Here is a 16,973-nt window from a genome sequence, read left to right as displayed (position 1 = left end):
ATTTCATACTCTTCTAGGTATCTATTACCTAATTATAATAGAAACTAAGATAAAAAAATATGTGTAGAGGGGTAGGATTTGGGGAAAAGGGGTCAAGCACTTGGTTTCCTGACATAACTTTGATGCATGGACTTTCTAATGTACTTCAGGAAGCAAGATGAGGGCTAGTCCTGATGAGGAAATAGGTGCTGTAGCAAAAATTGATCATCTCTCCTTTTGACTTCTAATTAGCTTTGCTGAAGGAAAACAGTGTCTCAGTATTTCTAAGACCAGAATTTGGATTAGGATTTGAATAAAATTTGTGATTTCTTGTATTTCCATGAAAGCCTTGAGGTACTAAGATAGCTCTCTTAGAAAAGCAGCATTTGGCTTATGTTTTATTTAACTTCAGTTACCTTTTAATGAGAATCGCCATTATAGGTTTAGACTTGTATTAGGAAACCCATATATACCCTTTGGGAAGTAAAAGCAAGAGGACTGTGGCTTCTTCTGAATCTTATGTAGGTATTTAAGCTATGATGAGTACTGGGTCATGCCTTATATTTGATGTGCGTTTCAAACTTTTGATTATCAAGTCACCCATCAATAATCACGCCATGTAAGACTAGAATAATTATCAATATTGGATGGGATGTGTGCTTTAGATGTAATTTTGAAGCAAACGTTGTTTGCTTAAGAGTTAAGGCTATTTTTGCAATTGTGACAGTTGGGATTCACAAAGAAATTGATGAGAGGAATGTTACTTACAAAATAGGCCCCAAGCTTTGTTGAGGTGATGTTGAAAGGGTTCATGTTTCATTTCCACAGGGATCATTCCCAACCAGAGATCTCTGAGATTATGGTTACTGCTAGAGGGGCTGAAATAGATGTAGAGAGCTTATTTTCTCCTTAAATCATTTATGAGTCTCAAAGTTAGTGCTAGTAGCAAAAGCTTGTGTTTACTTCAGTTTCAGACACTGGTTACCTCTAAGTGTCCCAGGTAAGGTGTTAGAAGCAGGGCTAAACCATAAGGAAAAGAGATAACCGAGAGCTCATTTTTGTGCTGAATCTTAAATGGAGCCCAGTACTTAGGTATGGCCTTAGAGCAGAAGAAACCATTGATTAATCATATTGACCCTGGTGCAGTTACTCAGTAACAATCTTGAAGCTAAAACAAATATTGTGATTTATGACCAATATTCTGTTTTTGGATAAAAAAGGAGGAATAGTTATACTTCTCACTGAATTTTCAATAGCTTACACAGACATAGAGTTCATATTTTATTTTGATGTAGTTACAATTTCCCTGTTTTTTCCTAAAATTGGGATAATGGGAACAAGTTAGAAGGAGTAAGAATGTTGACCTTGATCTCTCAAATCCTAAATCTAACACTCGCCCTACCTTTTGTTTTACCTAATTGGAAGAACTGCCCAAACTGCATGAAACTAAACTATGTTAAGCAAACAGGACTTGCCCCATTGATCCCATCTCTTATCTTACCCTTGCAACTAAGCAGAATTTAACCAGCAACAGCATTCACTTTCCTATTCTTAATTCCTGGTGGAGCTGCATCACTTTCCATCAGTTAAGAATTTGATCTCTAGTTATTTTAAAGCTTTCTGTAATTTTTCCCATTTAAATATTACAAGACAAACTAAATATAGAACCTATTTTTTTTTTTAGAGAAGAAACCAAAACTAAAATTAAATTTAATATATGTTTCTGAACATCTGATATGCCAGATATATGCACTATTTGCTCACTTTATTTTGTTGTTTAGGCAATGAAATAATCAGAATGGAAGATGATTACAAAAGAAATTCTTCAGGAAATAGAATAAGCAGAATCATAATTAGGTTGTTTTTTTTTAGTTATCTTGTCATCTTCCTTCTAGTGTCTCTTCAAATGGAAAATGGGGGTGAACAGTTTTTTCAGATTCTGCATGAATAAGGGATGGTCAGTGGCTAGGTGGGAGAATAGTTTTGTGGGAAACTGAGGCATTCTGATAATTTATAGCTTTTATGTGCTATTTTGGTCTTGGTTTGAGTATTTGGATCCAAATACGTACCATCCTATAAACAGAAATCCACAAAGTTTTTTTTTTTCCAATTCAGTGGAAAGAAATCCCATTGCATTCTGTATTCTCAAGCTGTATTTGTTAAGTGGTTAGCTTATTTCTAAAGAGAAGTTTGAAATGCGTCAGAGGAAAGACCACTAATGTATTGGTTGCAATATTACAGGTTGGATTCATGAAGGATGGTAGAATAATGGCCGCAGATTTTCAATGCTATATAAATGGTGGCTGTACAAAAGATGAATCTGAGTTGGTAAGTCCTTCTTCACTGATACTACATGCACAGGCTAAACTGGTCACAAAAGAAAATAACAGCTCCTTGTTTGAATTTATTTCTCTTAAGAATATGCCTGTTCTTGCTAAGTGCAACTCTTGCCTGCATAAAGTAGAAATGCAGTCATTAAGGCAGTGCAGTAGTTCTTGGCAGGTGATATTAGACATTGAAAATTTAGATTTCAGAAAACTTGGGACATAAAAAAATCAGATCTGTTGAATGAGGACAGAGATGCAAGAAGTTTTATTAGGTACCCAATTATCATGAAATTATTCATTGATTTTCCCCAAATTGAAAATCTGCGTTTTTCCCCCCACTGATGCTTTTCATGCTATTCTAATTCCTATGACTTAAATGCGGTTTATATACATCAGTGTAAAAACAGCAGAGAACAGTACACCTAAGTATAATACTGTTCCACCTTAAAACAATTGCATCTTATTGGCCTCTTTGAGAGTCTCACCATTTTCTTTAAAGGAAATTGAACCATTTAAATCTCTATAATTTCTTATTACAGGTGATTGAATACATTGTGCTGAAAGTGGACAATGCATATAATATCCCTAATCTCCGAGTCAGGGGCCATGCCTGCAAGACTAATTTGCCTTCTAATACTGCCTTTCGAGGATTTGGGTTTCCTCAGGCAGGTCTGTTTGTGGAGACCTGTATTGTGGCTGTGGCAACCAAGACTGGACTACCACATGAGAAGGTATAACAACTAAGACTGCCAAATAAAATATGGAATAAAAAGAATTCTAGGACCTTGACTTTTGGAAATTCCTCATTCTTAAGTCAGTTCTTATAGGGCCAGATCTACCAACTTTACTTGAATGGTACATTATCCAAGACCTTTTCTTCCATGGAACAATACTTGATGTAGTAGAGGTAACAGTGGATAAAGCTGGCCCAGGATCTGTTGGAAAATATTTGATGATTGCTATTAGTATGTCCTGCTTCAATCAAAATGGTATAATCTCTTGCATTCTGTGACTAGTTTCTTACCAATTTGTGTACATTCAGCTGTCACCTAAATCTCAGCTTGTCAGAACTTCATTCTATCATCTACCACCAGTCTAGTTAGCTGGATCACGTCAGCTAAGTCTCTGGGTTGTGTGGCCACTTCTCTCTTCTCCCCCCTGAAGAGACAGTTTCCTAACATTTTTCTCTCATCTGTGAGATTTAGCCTTTCCTTATACATTGCCCAGCCTGGTGCAACCTTTTCCTTCTTCACATGCACTTGTGTAACAAAACTGTGGTTCATAAATAACTTTTCCTTTCCTAAGATGCCAGCCATCATGTCTTTTCCTTATTTTTTTGAATCTCTTTCCTGTCCCATTTGCTTTATGTCCTTTTTCATATTCCAGGAGAGGATTCAGGTGTAGCTTTAAAGACCAGACTGCTTTTTAAACTTAACTTCTGCTTTCACTTATCCAACTGCTTATCTCCCAGCCCACACTTGTTCCACACTTTTGATTTCCTCATGTCAGCTTAAAGCAGCTCTAGACAAGGCATAATGGTTTTCTTATGTGGCAGTGATTTCCTTCTTAAAGCAATTGCATGGCATGCCATTATGTATTGTGTAGAATGTCATTACATTATAAAGCCACATTTATTTTCAGCATTTATAAATTTGCTTGCTATTTAGGTTAGGGAAATAAACATGTACAAAGGAGTAAACCGAACAGCCTTCAAAGAAGAATTTGATGCAGAGAATCTGTGGAAATGTTGGAAAGAATGTTTGGTTAAGTCTGACTACCACAGCCGGAACGCAAAGGTGGAAGAGTTTAACAGGAAGAATTACTGGAAAAAGAAAGGCATTGCCATCATTCCCATGAAATTTTCTGTTGGATTTAATGCAACCTATTTCCATCAGGTAACTGTTTCAAAATGGTGCTTTTGTTGTCTGAAGTCTCTATTTTTCTCCACAGGAGAAGTGTAGTCTTGACAGGCAGGCATTTTACTGATAAAAAGATCAGTAAAAGGCATAAATAACAATTACAGTTCACCAAACCATTCAAAGTAAAGGTCAGGCGTTGTGCTGATTGAGAGTCTAGATTTAAGTCATAGAGAATAGCTTTATTATTTGCTGCAATCTCTGGCACTGAGACTGACTGACATGAGCAAAATGTTACCTGGTTGCAAATGTCACAAGTTGACACCAAAGAGATGACGTGACCATGATTTCTCAATGTAAAACTAATAACATGCAAAAAACTCCAAGTTTTGGAGACACTGTATTTCACAATACCTCGTAGGCTCTGCTGTTTGCTCTCTAACTGCTGGGAGCTGTTTGCATGCTGCAGAATGCAATTTTGCAGAATTTTTCTTTTCTATCCAATTATTCCTTCATAAGAGGGAGTGGCTTGTGTGATTTCTTTCATCACAACTCCTTTGAAAGTTCTTTGTTTCTGTGGATCTGAGGCTTCACATACAACTAGAGCCTATAGAGTATATTTACGTTCTCAGTTTCACAAGAAAACAGATACGATTTTCTGTAATATAAACCAATTACTGTGATCCCTACAGAACTCCTGTTAGTAACTGCTAGCTCATTTAGAACCACCCTGCTCTTGCTCTTGGGTGGTGAAGTTTATTGTCAGACTACTGGAGAATTTATCCTTGTTCTTGGTAATATACTGATTCTTGTGAAATAAATCTTTGCCTCATTCTCCTTCTTATGCACCTTCTTGTTTCAATACAGTAAGAGAATTACTGCATTTCCATATCTTCTCTTTAGGCTGGAGCTCTTGTCCATATCTACTTAGATGGGTCTGTGCTAGTGACTCATGGTGGCATTGAACTTGGACAAGGAATTCACACTAAGATGTTACAGGTGAGTAAGAGTTACCATCTGAGAGTAAATGCAACAAGATAACTGAGCCAAAAAGATGTGTGATACTCAGATGTGCAACAAATTTTGTTTCAGTAAGAGAGCTAGGTTTAACTTTGAGTTGTTGCTTCAGAGTTACTGGTGAAAACAAATCTTAGGGAAAATATAAGCTATAATCAACATAATCTTTCAAGGTGAGGATAGTAGCTGAACATCTTTGTGATATTCCTCACTGATACCGGGATGGCTAAGGCACATAGAGAACATGCACAAAGGATTCAGCAGTTTTTTTTGCAGAAGGAGCTAAACTGCTGAGAAATTGTAACTTTGCAACTGATGGCAGCATCAGTCCATTGTTATGCATTCAGGTGCAAACAGTTATGCACAAAACCATGTGCTAAATAGTTACTTTTGGAGCGAAAATGAGTCCATTCCTTCAAAATGAGTTAATGATATTGAAATGTTAGAATGCTGAAAAACACTGAAGTGTGAAAACAAACTAGGAAAGCTATTTGAAACGAGATAGAAAGGAAAATATAAAAAGAAGATTTGAAAATCCATGAGGATTAATGATTTATTGTTAAATCTTGGTTGAAATATATATATATAAATATATAAAACCAAAACCTGATTAAATAGAGCAATTAATTAATGGCAAAAGATATGATATTGCATTGTATTATTTTATCCTATCTTCTAGTATCTGAATTAATTAATAAATTATTTGTATTACAGAATAATTGCTAAAGCAGACTTCAGCATTGTCCTCCTTACAGCATCACTTGGAATTAGGTCATTTCTCTATGCGCATATATAGAGAGACATGAATGACAGTGCCTTATTTTCCCTAATTTGAGACTGTCTCTTCAAGTAGGACTGGATATCCTTTTATTTAATTTTATTACAGATTGCCAGCCGTGAACTGAGGATACCACTGTCATATATACACTTCTGTGAAACAAGCTCAACAACTGTACCTAATGGCAAATACACAGCGGGATCAGTTGGGACAGAAATCAATGCAAGAGCAGTACAGGTTAGACTTACTACTATTTTTTTCCCATGATCATCCATTCTGTTAAATAATGAATTCCCTTTGACAATTCATAATTTCATCTTTATTTTTGAGCAGCTTTCAAAAAGCATCAGTTCTTTTACCTCTTCAAAGCTTCTGTTGCTAGTTTAATTTATGTGCACAGTTTAGAGTAAGGCAAATCATAGAACACTGTTAAAAAGAATAGCTTTAAAGCTTTACTGTATCGGATATACAAACTTCAGTTTTTCTCAGGTTTAATCTAGAGAAAATTATGGATTTTCAATTTATTCTGAACATGTGAACAAAAATTAAAGGAAAATTTATCGTAAGATACACATTAGGCACTTTTAAAATAGTGCCTAAATTAGTTTAAATTTAAACTTAAACTTAAATTAATCACTCTTATCCACTTAGATACTTTGGGATCAATTCTTCTTTCATTTATTTCAGAAGAAATCATTCACACTGGTAGATCTAGTGAATCAGGACAGAAGGGGAATCAGATTCTCTGTCTTCTATTTGTTTATGGTTTCAACAGCTGCCTAGTGTGTGAACAAGTGCTGCTTTGTAGCTGGCTGTTAGTAGAGGAAAGAAATTGTTACTAAATGAAGAGAAATCTGAACTACAGAATGAATTTGCTAATCCAAATCAGTCTTTCTTTGAGCAATTATCAAGTGAGAATAAAAACAGAACATGTTGAAGGAGCATTTAACAAACCAACTTCACCAAGAAAACACTTGTATTTCTTTGAAAACACCAGATAGATTTGGCTTTCTGGTGCTTAACTTCTTCTCTAGGATGCTTGTCAAATCCTTTGGAAGCGTCTAGACCCTATCCGAAGGAAGAATCCTAAAGGCAAATGGGAAGACTGGGTAAGTGTCTCTCTTTGTTTCTTGCTATTAAATTATGATGAAACCATGGATCCAGTGTGACACCTGCCATTGTTCTGGAGGTAGAAAGGAGCCTCTCTGCAAAGTAAACTGGAAGAGAGAGAATAAACCGTAGAATAGCAAGTGGTGTAATACAATGCCCTAGTAAATCTGGCCAGCTTTAGATTGTCTTTTGCAATATGTCCCTTCCTAAAGACCTGTTCAGGACACTAGGAAATGTAAAGCTTTTATTTAGACTTCCATTTTCTTTAAATGATTTTTTTAAAATTTTCATTTTTTTCTTTAAATATGGTAAAGAATATCAGAAAGATTTTTAAAATTTTCTCGCTAATAATAAGTATGCCTTTTGCAGATCAGTGAAGCTCACAAGAAGAGCATCAGCCTTTCAGCTACTGGCTATTTCAAGTAAGGAAAGCTGTTAGTCTTTTGATCTCTTGTCATCAGAGATGCCATTTTGGCGATATGTTACAGACAGGATAAAACTGTCCCCACTCAGCCTTCTCAAGGCCGTATCAGATGCAGCACACAAATCATGAGGGAGTTGCCTGGGTCAAACTGCATTGTTTACGCAACAGGAAGTCATCTTTTCAACCTTGGCTAGCTAGGCAAGGATATAAAAGATTTGAAGGTGGGTGCACAGGGTCTTCTCCGAGGCCAACTGCAGTAGAAAACAGGAAGCCTACAAGGATTTGACTTGATAACCATCATGACTGCAACGTTCTTAATCTCCCAAAGTATTCAATGCAACAAATATTTATCAGTGTACGATACCCCAGATTGTCTTTGACTATGAGGTTCCTATGAAAATAGGTCATTTAGGGAGTTTGCTTCTCATGTGAAGTGGTTCCCATAGTTATCTCAACCAGCATTATTCACGAGAATGAGGACAGTGGAAGGAGGGTGTCTTGATCAAATTCATATTATCTGAGGGATGTTTTTGTTTCCTCTAGAGGTTATGTGACAAACATGAACTGGGAAACAAAGAAAGGCCATGCATTCCCGTATTTTCTCTATGGAGCTGCCTGTTCTGAAGTAGAAATTGACTGCCTTACAGGAGCACACAAGGTAATGGTCACTGTCATTACATTCACATGACTTTTTTTTCCTCTTGCTCTTTTGACTAAGAATAGAGAAACAGCATGACAATAAATGGCTGCAGAATCCTTTATAATTTGTTCATCCTATCTTTGATAAAATCTGTTGTTGAAAGAAGAATAAGGAAGTATATGAGAACAGCACAAAATAAGAAAGATTTAATGTTTCCATTATCTGTGATGGCTTTGAAATTCAATTAGACCCTATGGAAATCTTCCTACAAGTTAGCTTTTCAGTAGCACAAGTCCAAATCATTAGTTGCAGCCCATTTTTAACGGAGCTGCATTAAAACAGGAAAAGTCACTATCACATAATGTGACTTGTTGCAGTGAGGATTTAGTCCACGTACAGCTTTCAGCAGTTTGGTGTGGAGCCACAGTCCAATGTCTTCATGTCTACTGGGGAACCACATTTGTCTGCAGTAACTCATCTGTGTAGTACCCCAAGTGGAACTAGACACCAAAGTCACTGGAATCTCTGAACCTGGTCGAACTACGCTAGCTAGCATTTAGAAGCAGAAACCACTAGTCTTCATGTAAGAAAGCGTTCTTCTCTGTGCCATTCTCTACATATGGAACTTCCTCACAGGTGTCAGTGCTTCCACACTCATGGCAAAGCATGGAAAATGGCTAAATGTCACTTCAAGCAATTAAGTTTCTATCAGAGAGCAAGCGACAGATTTGTTCTTGAATTCATCATCTTATTCATTATCTTGTTATGCACTGGATGTGCACATTATATTGCAAGTTTCAGGTGGTCATAAAAAATGAATCATAGAGATGATCTCTCTATCAGCATAGCCTGTCTCAAGTGGCTCTCGTGTTTCAGAGTAAATTTGTAATACCACCTGTCATTACATATCTATAATGAGTGAGAATATATATTACTTAGCATCCCTTTCTTGTTGTCTATTTTAAGTATAACTTTTTAAAACTTTTATTTGTTTAACAGAACATTAGGACAGACATTGTGATGGATGCCTCTTTTAGCATAAATCCAGCTATAGATATAGGACAGGTATGTACTTTTACAGTTCTGCTCTTTATCAAATATTAGTGCGCATCCCTCTTTATATCTAAAAAATTGCTACTGCTGGTTATCTTAATGTCCACCAGAGCCTAAGACATGCTATGCTTTAGTGATCAAGGAGGCTGGACTAAATAGATGTACTGCTTGTTTTTATTTGCAGCTATAAAAAATACTACGTTAAGTTTTCTATGTCTTATTTTTTCTTATATTTGAGAAGTGTTAAGAGAAGGAGAACCGTCAGACCTCATTTGGAAATGTGTTGTAGGATTAGCACCCTGAACCAACTTGTGACTTTTTCCTGATCAGTTTACTGTGCCCTGGAATTATTGACAGAGGGCTAAATCTCAGCCACCTGCAGGGTACTGCTGACTTCAGCTTCATGGAAAAAGTTGTGGACATGGAACAGACCTTTCTTGAAAGGTCCCGTATCCGTAGCCTTATGGATTCAATTATCTACACCTGCAAATAAACTGAATAACAAAATATAAACTGAATAACAAAAACAGTGGCACTAATAGTTTATAAATAAGAAAGCAGTGGTGAACTCAGAAATGTAAAAAAAAATAGTCATTTCTTTGCAGAATCAAAGAAAACACTCCTAAGAATCTGACTTAAATTTAAAAATCCTTTCATATCCTGTTTGTTTATCCTATTACAGGCTCATCCTTACATGTTCTTTGTCTAAATGATTACTCTCATTCTGCACACTCAAGGATTATCAAATAAATAAAATAATTCTTTCCTACCAGTTCAATGCTATGTTCATCTTTCACCAGTGTTTATTTATATCAAGTACTGTGATGGCCCAGAGGTTTTCTCAATGGCTGTTCTCTCCTACTTTAGGTTGGCTTTCTTTGTGGCTTTCCCTTCATATCCAATTTATCTGCTATTTGTGTCTGACAGATTGTTACTCTATAATGAATTCCTTAGCTATCCACAAATCTTTATAAGAAAATAGCAGACTGGGCAGACTATTTATGTCATAGACCGTGAGCAAATATCTCCTCATGGCATTCCTGTGAACAATAAGCTTTAAGTCAACAGATTTCACTAAACTCAGTTTTGCCAAAGCAAATCAGAGGTAACTGCACTAGTCACAGTGAATTTAGTCAGGAATAAGGAAGAGAAGAACTTGAGCCAATGAAAATATTTGTGTAAGTCAGACGAGGACAGATTGGTCCTATTTCAGTCTACATTGGCTAACCTCTAATTCTGGAAGGAAAGATTCCAGAAGGTCTAATTCTGTGTATGTTTTTTTATGTTGTTTATGTCTTTTTAAAATGCCTGAATGAGTTGTAGGTGTTTAACTTTTTTTTCTTCATTCAGATTGAAGGGGCCTTCATTCAGGGGGTTGGTCTTTATACATTAGAAGAAATCTACTTTTCCCCAGAAGGAGAGCAGCTCACTCTTAGCCCGGATACATACAAGATCCCTGCGGTTTGTGACATTCCTGAGCAATTCCATGTCTATTTACTGCCAAATTCATGCAACTCAATTGCTATCTATTCTTCCAAGGTAGGTATACCAAACCTTGTTTGCAAGCAAACGAGATGATTCTGCTGCAGAACCTTCAGTGGCTGTATAGTATGGTAGATGCTTTTTTTCCTTGAAGTAATTCCACTTTTCAGATTCGGTGCTTAAAGATGATCTAAATGATGAAGCACTGTTGTTCTGAGCTTTTTTATTTATTTTCCTCCTATGATTTTTTGATATTACAGTAGCGCTTAGACACACTAATCAAAATTGAAACCCTTTTTTGTGCCTTGTTGTTGTGCAATGCATTGAAAGCAAAAGAATCCATCCTGAAGAATTTAAAGTGCCTAACAGGAGAAAGGATGGAAGAAGGAAATACTGTGATCCTTTTTAAAAGTGGAGAAGTCATGAGATGAGAGGTTAAATGAATTTCTAGAATCGTATGGGAAATCTCATAGATATGGGAATATAGCCTAGTTCTTCCATTAGGCATTGCAGAGCACCAGCCTTTGTGTTTTAAGGGAATATTATCCTCTGAGGAAGCATCCAGTTTGTAGCCTCAAAACAAAAGCACTTAAAATAAAAGGGAAAACTGGAGGATGGCTCTGGCCTCTGGAAGACAGGAGTGCCCACTGTTACAGCCTTGAATGTAGAGCAGATATGACAAAGGAATAGGAATTTCCAGAAGAAAGTCCACTCCAGATGCTTATATTCTTACCTGGTATAAACGGGTAAACAAACTGTTCCACATGAAGAAAACAGAGAGACAAAGAACACAATATCAGGCACAGATGGCACAGACTTTATCTGTGCAGGAGGAAGCTAAAGGGGGCTTTATTCCTCAATATGACCACTTGAATATAGAACAAGTAGTTTATGTGAGCAGTTGTAAGTTATTTCATGGCTTTATAATGTGACAACTGAAGTTACACCATAAAGCTTTTTTGATAGTGTAGCTATCCTGTAAATTTTAAAATTGTCCTCACCAGCCAAATCCTGGACCTCGATGTTTTTCTAAACTGCAAGTTCTCAGAGGTATGAGTAAAGCTGCTGCATGTGTATATGCTGGACTTGACCAAATACAAAGCTAGTGCAAGTCACTGTAGTTTGGATAACTGCAGCGAATATACGATTCAACTCTGCTGTTAGTTTTTAAGCCCATCTCTCCAGTTGTCTCTCTCCTCTACCAGGGCGTGGGTGAGGCTGGATTCTTCCTGAGCAGTTCAGTGTTTTTTGCAATACGTGATGCAGTGGCTGCTGCACGGAAAGAAAGAGGACTACCCCTGGACTTCACTCTGAACAGCCCCTTGACCGTTGAGCGGATTCGTATGGCCTGTGATGATATCTTTACTAAGATGGTAACAGTATTTTCATTCCTTTCATGAGCTAGCTACCTCCTCAGCACTCCTCTTTAACCTGGATAGACATAGTGCACATAGTCTGATCAGTGTCAGATCAGTGCCTGATTAGTGCTCTATCCTTCAGCATGCCACACTTAGCAGAGTTATGCATTTTATTTCATCAGTGACACTTTTCTCAGCTGTAATATGAATGGTTGGCCAGAGTTAGCAACACTCCAGAACTCTGAAGTATCTGTCCCTTTTCTGCAAAAGTGAAAACTCCAATGTAATTAATTTAAGGGCCCTTTAAAATACGTCTGAGATTACTGTCTGAGTTTGTCTTTAGTATCACTTGATTTGCATCTCTATGAGGAAATATGACTATGTCTAAACACAGAGTAGGTGTGCTTCACCACTAGTTCAAAGTTCCCAACCTATGCTAGTTCCACACTAAGCCTTATATCCCAGTTTCCTACCTTTCTTCCTTAAAAAACAGGAAGAACAGGAAGACAGAAATATGGGCTGATATGCATTCAGGTCTTGTAAAAACATGGAGTTAGAATATAGACTAATTGCACAAGAACACTCCCAAATACGACATTTGAGTTCTAGGTATGGTTTCATGCAAGCAACACCAGTGACACTGGCATGCACAGAATCTGAGGGTGCAGATTTAAAGTGTTCACTGCAGAGGCCTAAACTGTCTAAGTCCCTGTTACATCATATGAGCTCCTTCTCTGTGTCATGATCTGGTAAGTATTCCTGAGACCTATTTTCTGCCTATCTCAGGTACTATAATTTCTTGTAGATTTGATGTCTAGGTTTGAGAACCATAGAGCTTCCCAGTCTGCAACTGCAGCATAAATCCAGCTCTGGCTGTTTTTGACATAATCTTATCTTCTAGTATTTTCTCTAATAGAGCAGGCAACCAAAAGGATTGATTGTGTACTTCTATCAAAAATTTCCCTGGTCACTGAAATTATTTGGATAGCCATCTATGCTCTCTGCTTTCTTTCCAGAGTAGAACCTTTAATCCACTCTTCTTTCATCTTGCCCTTTTCTCACTAGGAGTTGGCAGAACAGAGCAGTAGCTGTTGGTGTGCTTCTTTTTGTGAGACTGAGGCAGGAGCCAACTTAAAACCCCCTGTCTGTCCAAGCCAATGATGATCACACAAAAAAAATTATTCACAAAGGAGAAAAGGGAAATGACCACATTGTTTTCTGACTTAATACTTTTAGGCCACTTCAGCAGGTTTTCCAGGTGTTGTGTAATACGTTGTCACTTGCCCCAAATTTCTGTTTATTTGTAAGTTGAAGAAAAAAAAAAAGAATTTAAAAAAATGAAAGGAATAAAGCATGGGAACAATCATGAGATTAAGGTTTTGCAGCCATTATCATCAATCTGTGTCCAGTCAGAAAGTGAACTAGACGAATATCTTGCAGACAGGGAAGTAGAGAAATACCAGACCAGACTGTGCCAAGATACTTTAATTTAGCATTCAACTTAAATTACTACCCTGTTGAGAACAAGAGCTGCTGTGTTTTGACCCAAGTTATTTTTAATTTATATTTTTAATATCTGAGGAGCCAAAAGTCGTTAGTCTGTGCAGAACATCAGGGACACATTTCTGGTATAAAATCTAAACAGGGCTGCTTTCAGATCTTCTCTGGGTATCTGCAAATCTTCTGGCATTCCAGAAATCACACACTATTTCCAATACAGTTTTCAAGTTAAAAAAAGAGGTACCACACACTAAGACTACATTTCAATGGTGGAAGTCTAATCAAAAGCCCCACAAAGCTGGGTTTGAACAACTGTGTTCTAACATAGGCTGCAAATTTCTCTATGAAAAGGGACAGAAGTTGGCTTAGGCAAACCTGCAGGCTGTTCTCTCTTTCAGTGGCGGCCAGCTGAAGACATTCTGACCTCATCCTGACCAGAGGTTGGAACTGTAAATTCCACATCCATTCACTTCTGCTTCCTTCTGCACACAATACACAGTGATCAAGTATTTTGCATTGATAAAATTTCTCCTATTTATAGAAATCATAACCACAATCAAGAACCTTTGTCCTCTAGGTGTTGTGCATACACTTGTTAACTACTTAGAGTTTAAATGAAGGTGACCGTTCTATCTTGTCATCAGGAGCTGACATTCTATCTCTGCCCTCTGAAATTTAGGATTTCCTTGCAGACTTCATGGCCTCTAGGACTTAATGCAGTTCCATTAAACCATGTTGTACAACTGAACTTCATATATCAGTTCCTCCAATGAGTAACTTGAAACTTTCAGGCAACGAGCTCACCTGTGTTATAGAGAGATGTCCTTAATTAACTGTTCACAGTTGACTAGAGGCAACTTGGTTGATTTCATAAATCTTTATTATGTGAAAAAGGGTGGATTTGTTCATGCAATGACATTGAAATGGATAAAAAGGAACATGCATTTGTGAATTACATAAGGTTTTCTTTCCACTTATCAAAATCATGTTTTCTTTACATTCTTTCAGATTCCGAAGGATAAACCTGGAACCTACAAGCCGTGGGCCATTGATATATCTTAAGTGTGGAATAACCAGGTGGTACTTTCAGGAACTTACTGACTGAAAGAAAGCATTCCTGCAAGAAAGAAGTATAACTGTAATACATACACACACATGTAGTTGTACAACAAGGTATAAGTATCAGCCCTAATGTGCTGCCAACTGACACACCTCTCATTTGGAAAAATGTATTTCTTTATTAACTGAGTTGTTCTCCATGCTATAGTGGGATAATTCTGGAATTACTCCTTAAACTTTGAAGAATTTGCATGCAATTTTGAAAGTATCTGCAATAAATCAGAGTTAGATACTGTACAAGATAGTGACAGACGTGCACCAGTATTGTAGAAGAACCAAGATTCTAAGAGTACATACTACCAAATATTTTCCAGACAATGATATTTACCATGGTAAATAAGTAATAGTCCAGTGTAATTTTCTATTTCCTGACAACCCATCTCACATCTACTCCATACCCATTAGACCTCTCTAAACCACTGTTGACTTTGACCTCTCAGAGCTGAAATAAAACCACTGCTATTTGCCACGCTGTCAGCGTTCACTCCACCTCTCCTTTGCCTTATCCAGTTTTGCTCCCTCATTCCAGTGAAAAGGTGAAGTAGGTCCCAGCCGATGCATTCGTCTGTAGGTGAACTGAGAGCGTGAGGTACAGGAGATGTTCTATTTCAGATAAAAGGACTGAACTCTTACTAATTCTGAAATATTTGGTTTTGAAATGGGGTCACTCCTTGCAATGATAAGTAGATACCGAGTAGCAGACGTGCAGCAGGTGACTGAGCTGAAAAATATAGAGGAGCAGGGCTAACAATGGCAATAGAGCAGTTTGTCATCAAAACCAAATGTGTCAGCTCCCTGTTTGACTCAGCTGTGCCAAACATACTAGAAAGGAGGTTTTAAAGCGATGTCGTGACAGCTATATGAATCTCGATGGAGTACGTCCTCAGGAGGATAGGAGACTGAAAAGCAAGTTTAAAGGTGCTTCAGAGAAAACAAAGAAAATGGCTGGGCTAAATTGAGTCAGTACAGATATCCATACAAATGAATATTCAGCTTTCACCTTTCATAGTTCAGATAATGAAAGTAATAGTAGGAACACGTTTAACATTGTCATTATTTACTAAAACACTTGCAGAAACTCAACAAGTTTTATTTCCTATCTTGCTGTCAGTTACATAAACACGTCTAAGCTTATTTCATTTATTTTAATGGTGAGTCTGCGGGTTTAAATTAGTTAATATAGAAGAGAGAGTGATCTGCACAGAGCATCAAATAAATCATTTTATCTACGTCTGTAGCAGCACAAGAAGATTATATGCCTTTACAAATAAATTAATATTGCAGGTAATTAGAAACTTGATAGCTTATTTTGGTAAATTTTTCATTTTAATTTTTTTTCCTTTTATCTTCCCCTGGATAAATTGTCAGGCACTACAGCTCAGCTGGCAATATACTTTGCAGTCTGAGACTTTTATTAATTCCTGCAGTCAGTTCCTTAATATGTCTGTGTTCTTTTCCTTAAAATGAGATTTCCGCAGTTGCGATTTATCTTTTTGGCTTTTAGTTGTGATTTAGACAAATGTTATCATTTTAGAATGCGTATCAAAGCAACCTCTGCCTAGGGTTTAATATGAATGAAAAGTACTTGCAAAACTCTATGTCTGAATGTGATCTTGCTTGGGGTATTTTGGATGATGTATTTTCTAGATTGCATTGGGCTGTTAACTGGAGTTTTCTTATATAAGTCTTCAATAAAAGCATACTTGTAGGGCACTGTCCTGCTATTTGTGATGCTGATCTACAACCGGTACAGTTTCGAGGAGAAAAACAAACAACAGCAATGAATACAATGTGAGAAATGAAATCTGGCTCCTACAGACAATAAGAATGGCCAGTGTTTGGTCGTACAATTCAAAGTAAGTGATTTGGCAAGCCTTGTGTTTTCCCATCATTGTAGTTTAACCCAGCAGCAGCTCAGCACCACGTGGTCACTCATTCCACACTCCCAGTGGAATGGGGAAGAGAAACGGGGAAAAAAAATGACAAAGTAGAACATGTGGATTGAGAACTGTTTTCTAAGGTAGAAAAGGAAAAAAAAGGAAAATAAAGTAATGATATATATTTACGCACAATGCAGTTGCACACCACTCACCAACAGATGCCCAGCCCAGTCAACTGTCCCCTCCCAGCTCCTTTTCCCCTTCAGCCCCCTCACTGGAGAGACAATATGGAAAGTTGAAACATCCTTGGCTCTGTGCAGCCACTGCTCAGCTACAACTAAAACCTTTGTGTGTTATCAGATTTGTTTTTCTCCCAGAGCAGAAACAAAGCACAACACCAGACACTATGAAGTGAAACAGTAACTGTCCCAGCTGAAACCAGGACACCCA

The 16,973-nt window shown here is 37.3% G+C and overlaps 1 protein-coding gene across 3 annotated transcripts in view; it reads left to right on the top strand.

Annotated features, from left to right (window-relative positions):
- Positions 1-16,447, top strand: part of LOC128077316 (aldehyde oxidase 2-like) — a 48,046-nt gene extending 31,599 nt beyond the window's left edge. For all 3 annotated transcript variants that reach the window (XM_052676381.1, XM_052676382.1, XM_052676383.1), the window contains 12 exons: positions 2,221-2,307; positions 2,846-3,037; positions 3,974-4,201; positions 5,066-5,161; positions 6,066-6,194; positions 6,992-7,066; positions 7,437-7,489; positions 8,035-8,149; positions 9,131-9,196; positions 10,535-10,723; positions 11,872-12,039; positions 14,533-16,447. In XM_052676381.1, the coding sequence (XP_052532341.1) occupies positions 2,221-2,307; positions 2,846-3,037; positions 3,974-4,201; positions 5,066-5,161; positions 6,066-6,194; positions 6,992-7,066; positions 7,437-7,489; positions 8,035-8,149; positions 9,131-9,196; positions 10,535-10,723; positions 11,872-12,039; positions 14,533-14,586 (1,452 nt within the window). In that variant the 3' untranslated portion in view covers positions 14,587-16,447. The remainder of the gene's footprint in view (positions 1-2,220; positions 2,308-2,845; positions 3,038-3,973; positions 4,202-5,065; positions 5,162-6,065; positions 6,195-6,991; positions 7,067-7,436; positions 7,490-8,034; positions 8,150-9,130; positions 9,197-10,534; positions 10,724-11,871; positions 12,040-14,532) is intronic.
- Positions 16,448-16,973: the final 526 nt, after the last annotated feature.

Source organism: Tympanuchus pallidicinctus, unplaced genomic scaffold, assembly GCF_026119805.1.
Source record: "Tympanuchus pallidicinctus isolate F22 unplaced genomic scaffold, pur_lepc_1.0 scaffold15, whole genome shotgun sequence".
Lineage (NCBI taxonomy): Eukaryota > Metazoa > Chordata > Aves > Galliformes > Phasianidae > Tympanuchus > Tympanuchus pallidicinctus.
The sequence above is the reverse complement of the archived record's forward strand: the minus strand, read 5'-3'. Positions and strand labels throughout refer to the sequence as shown.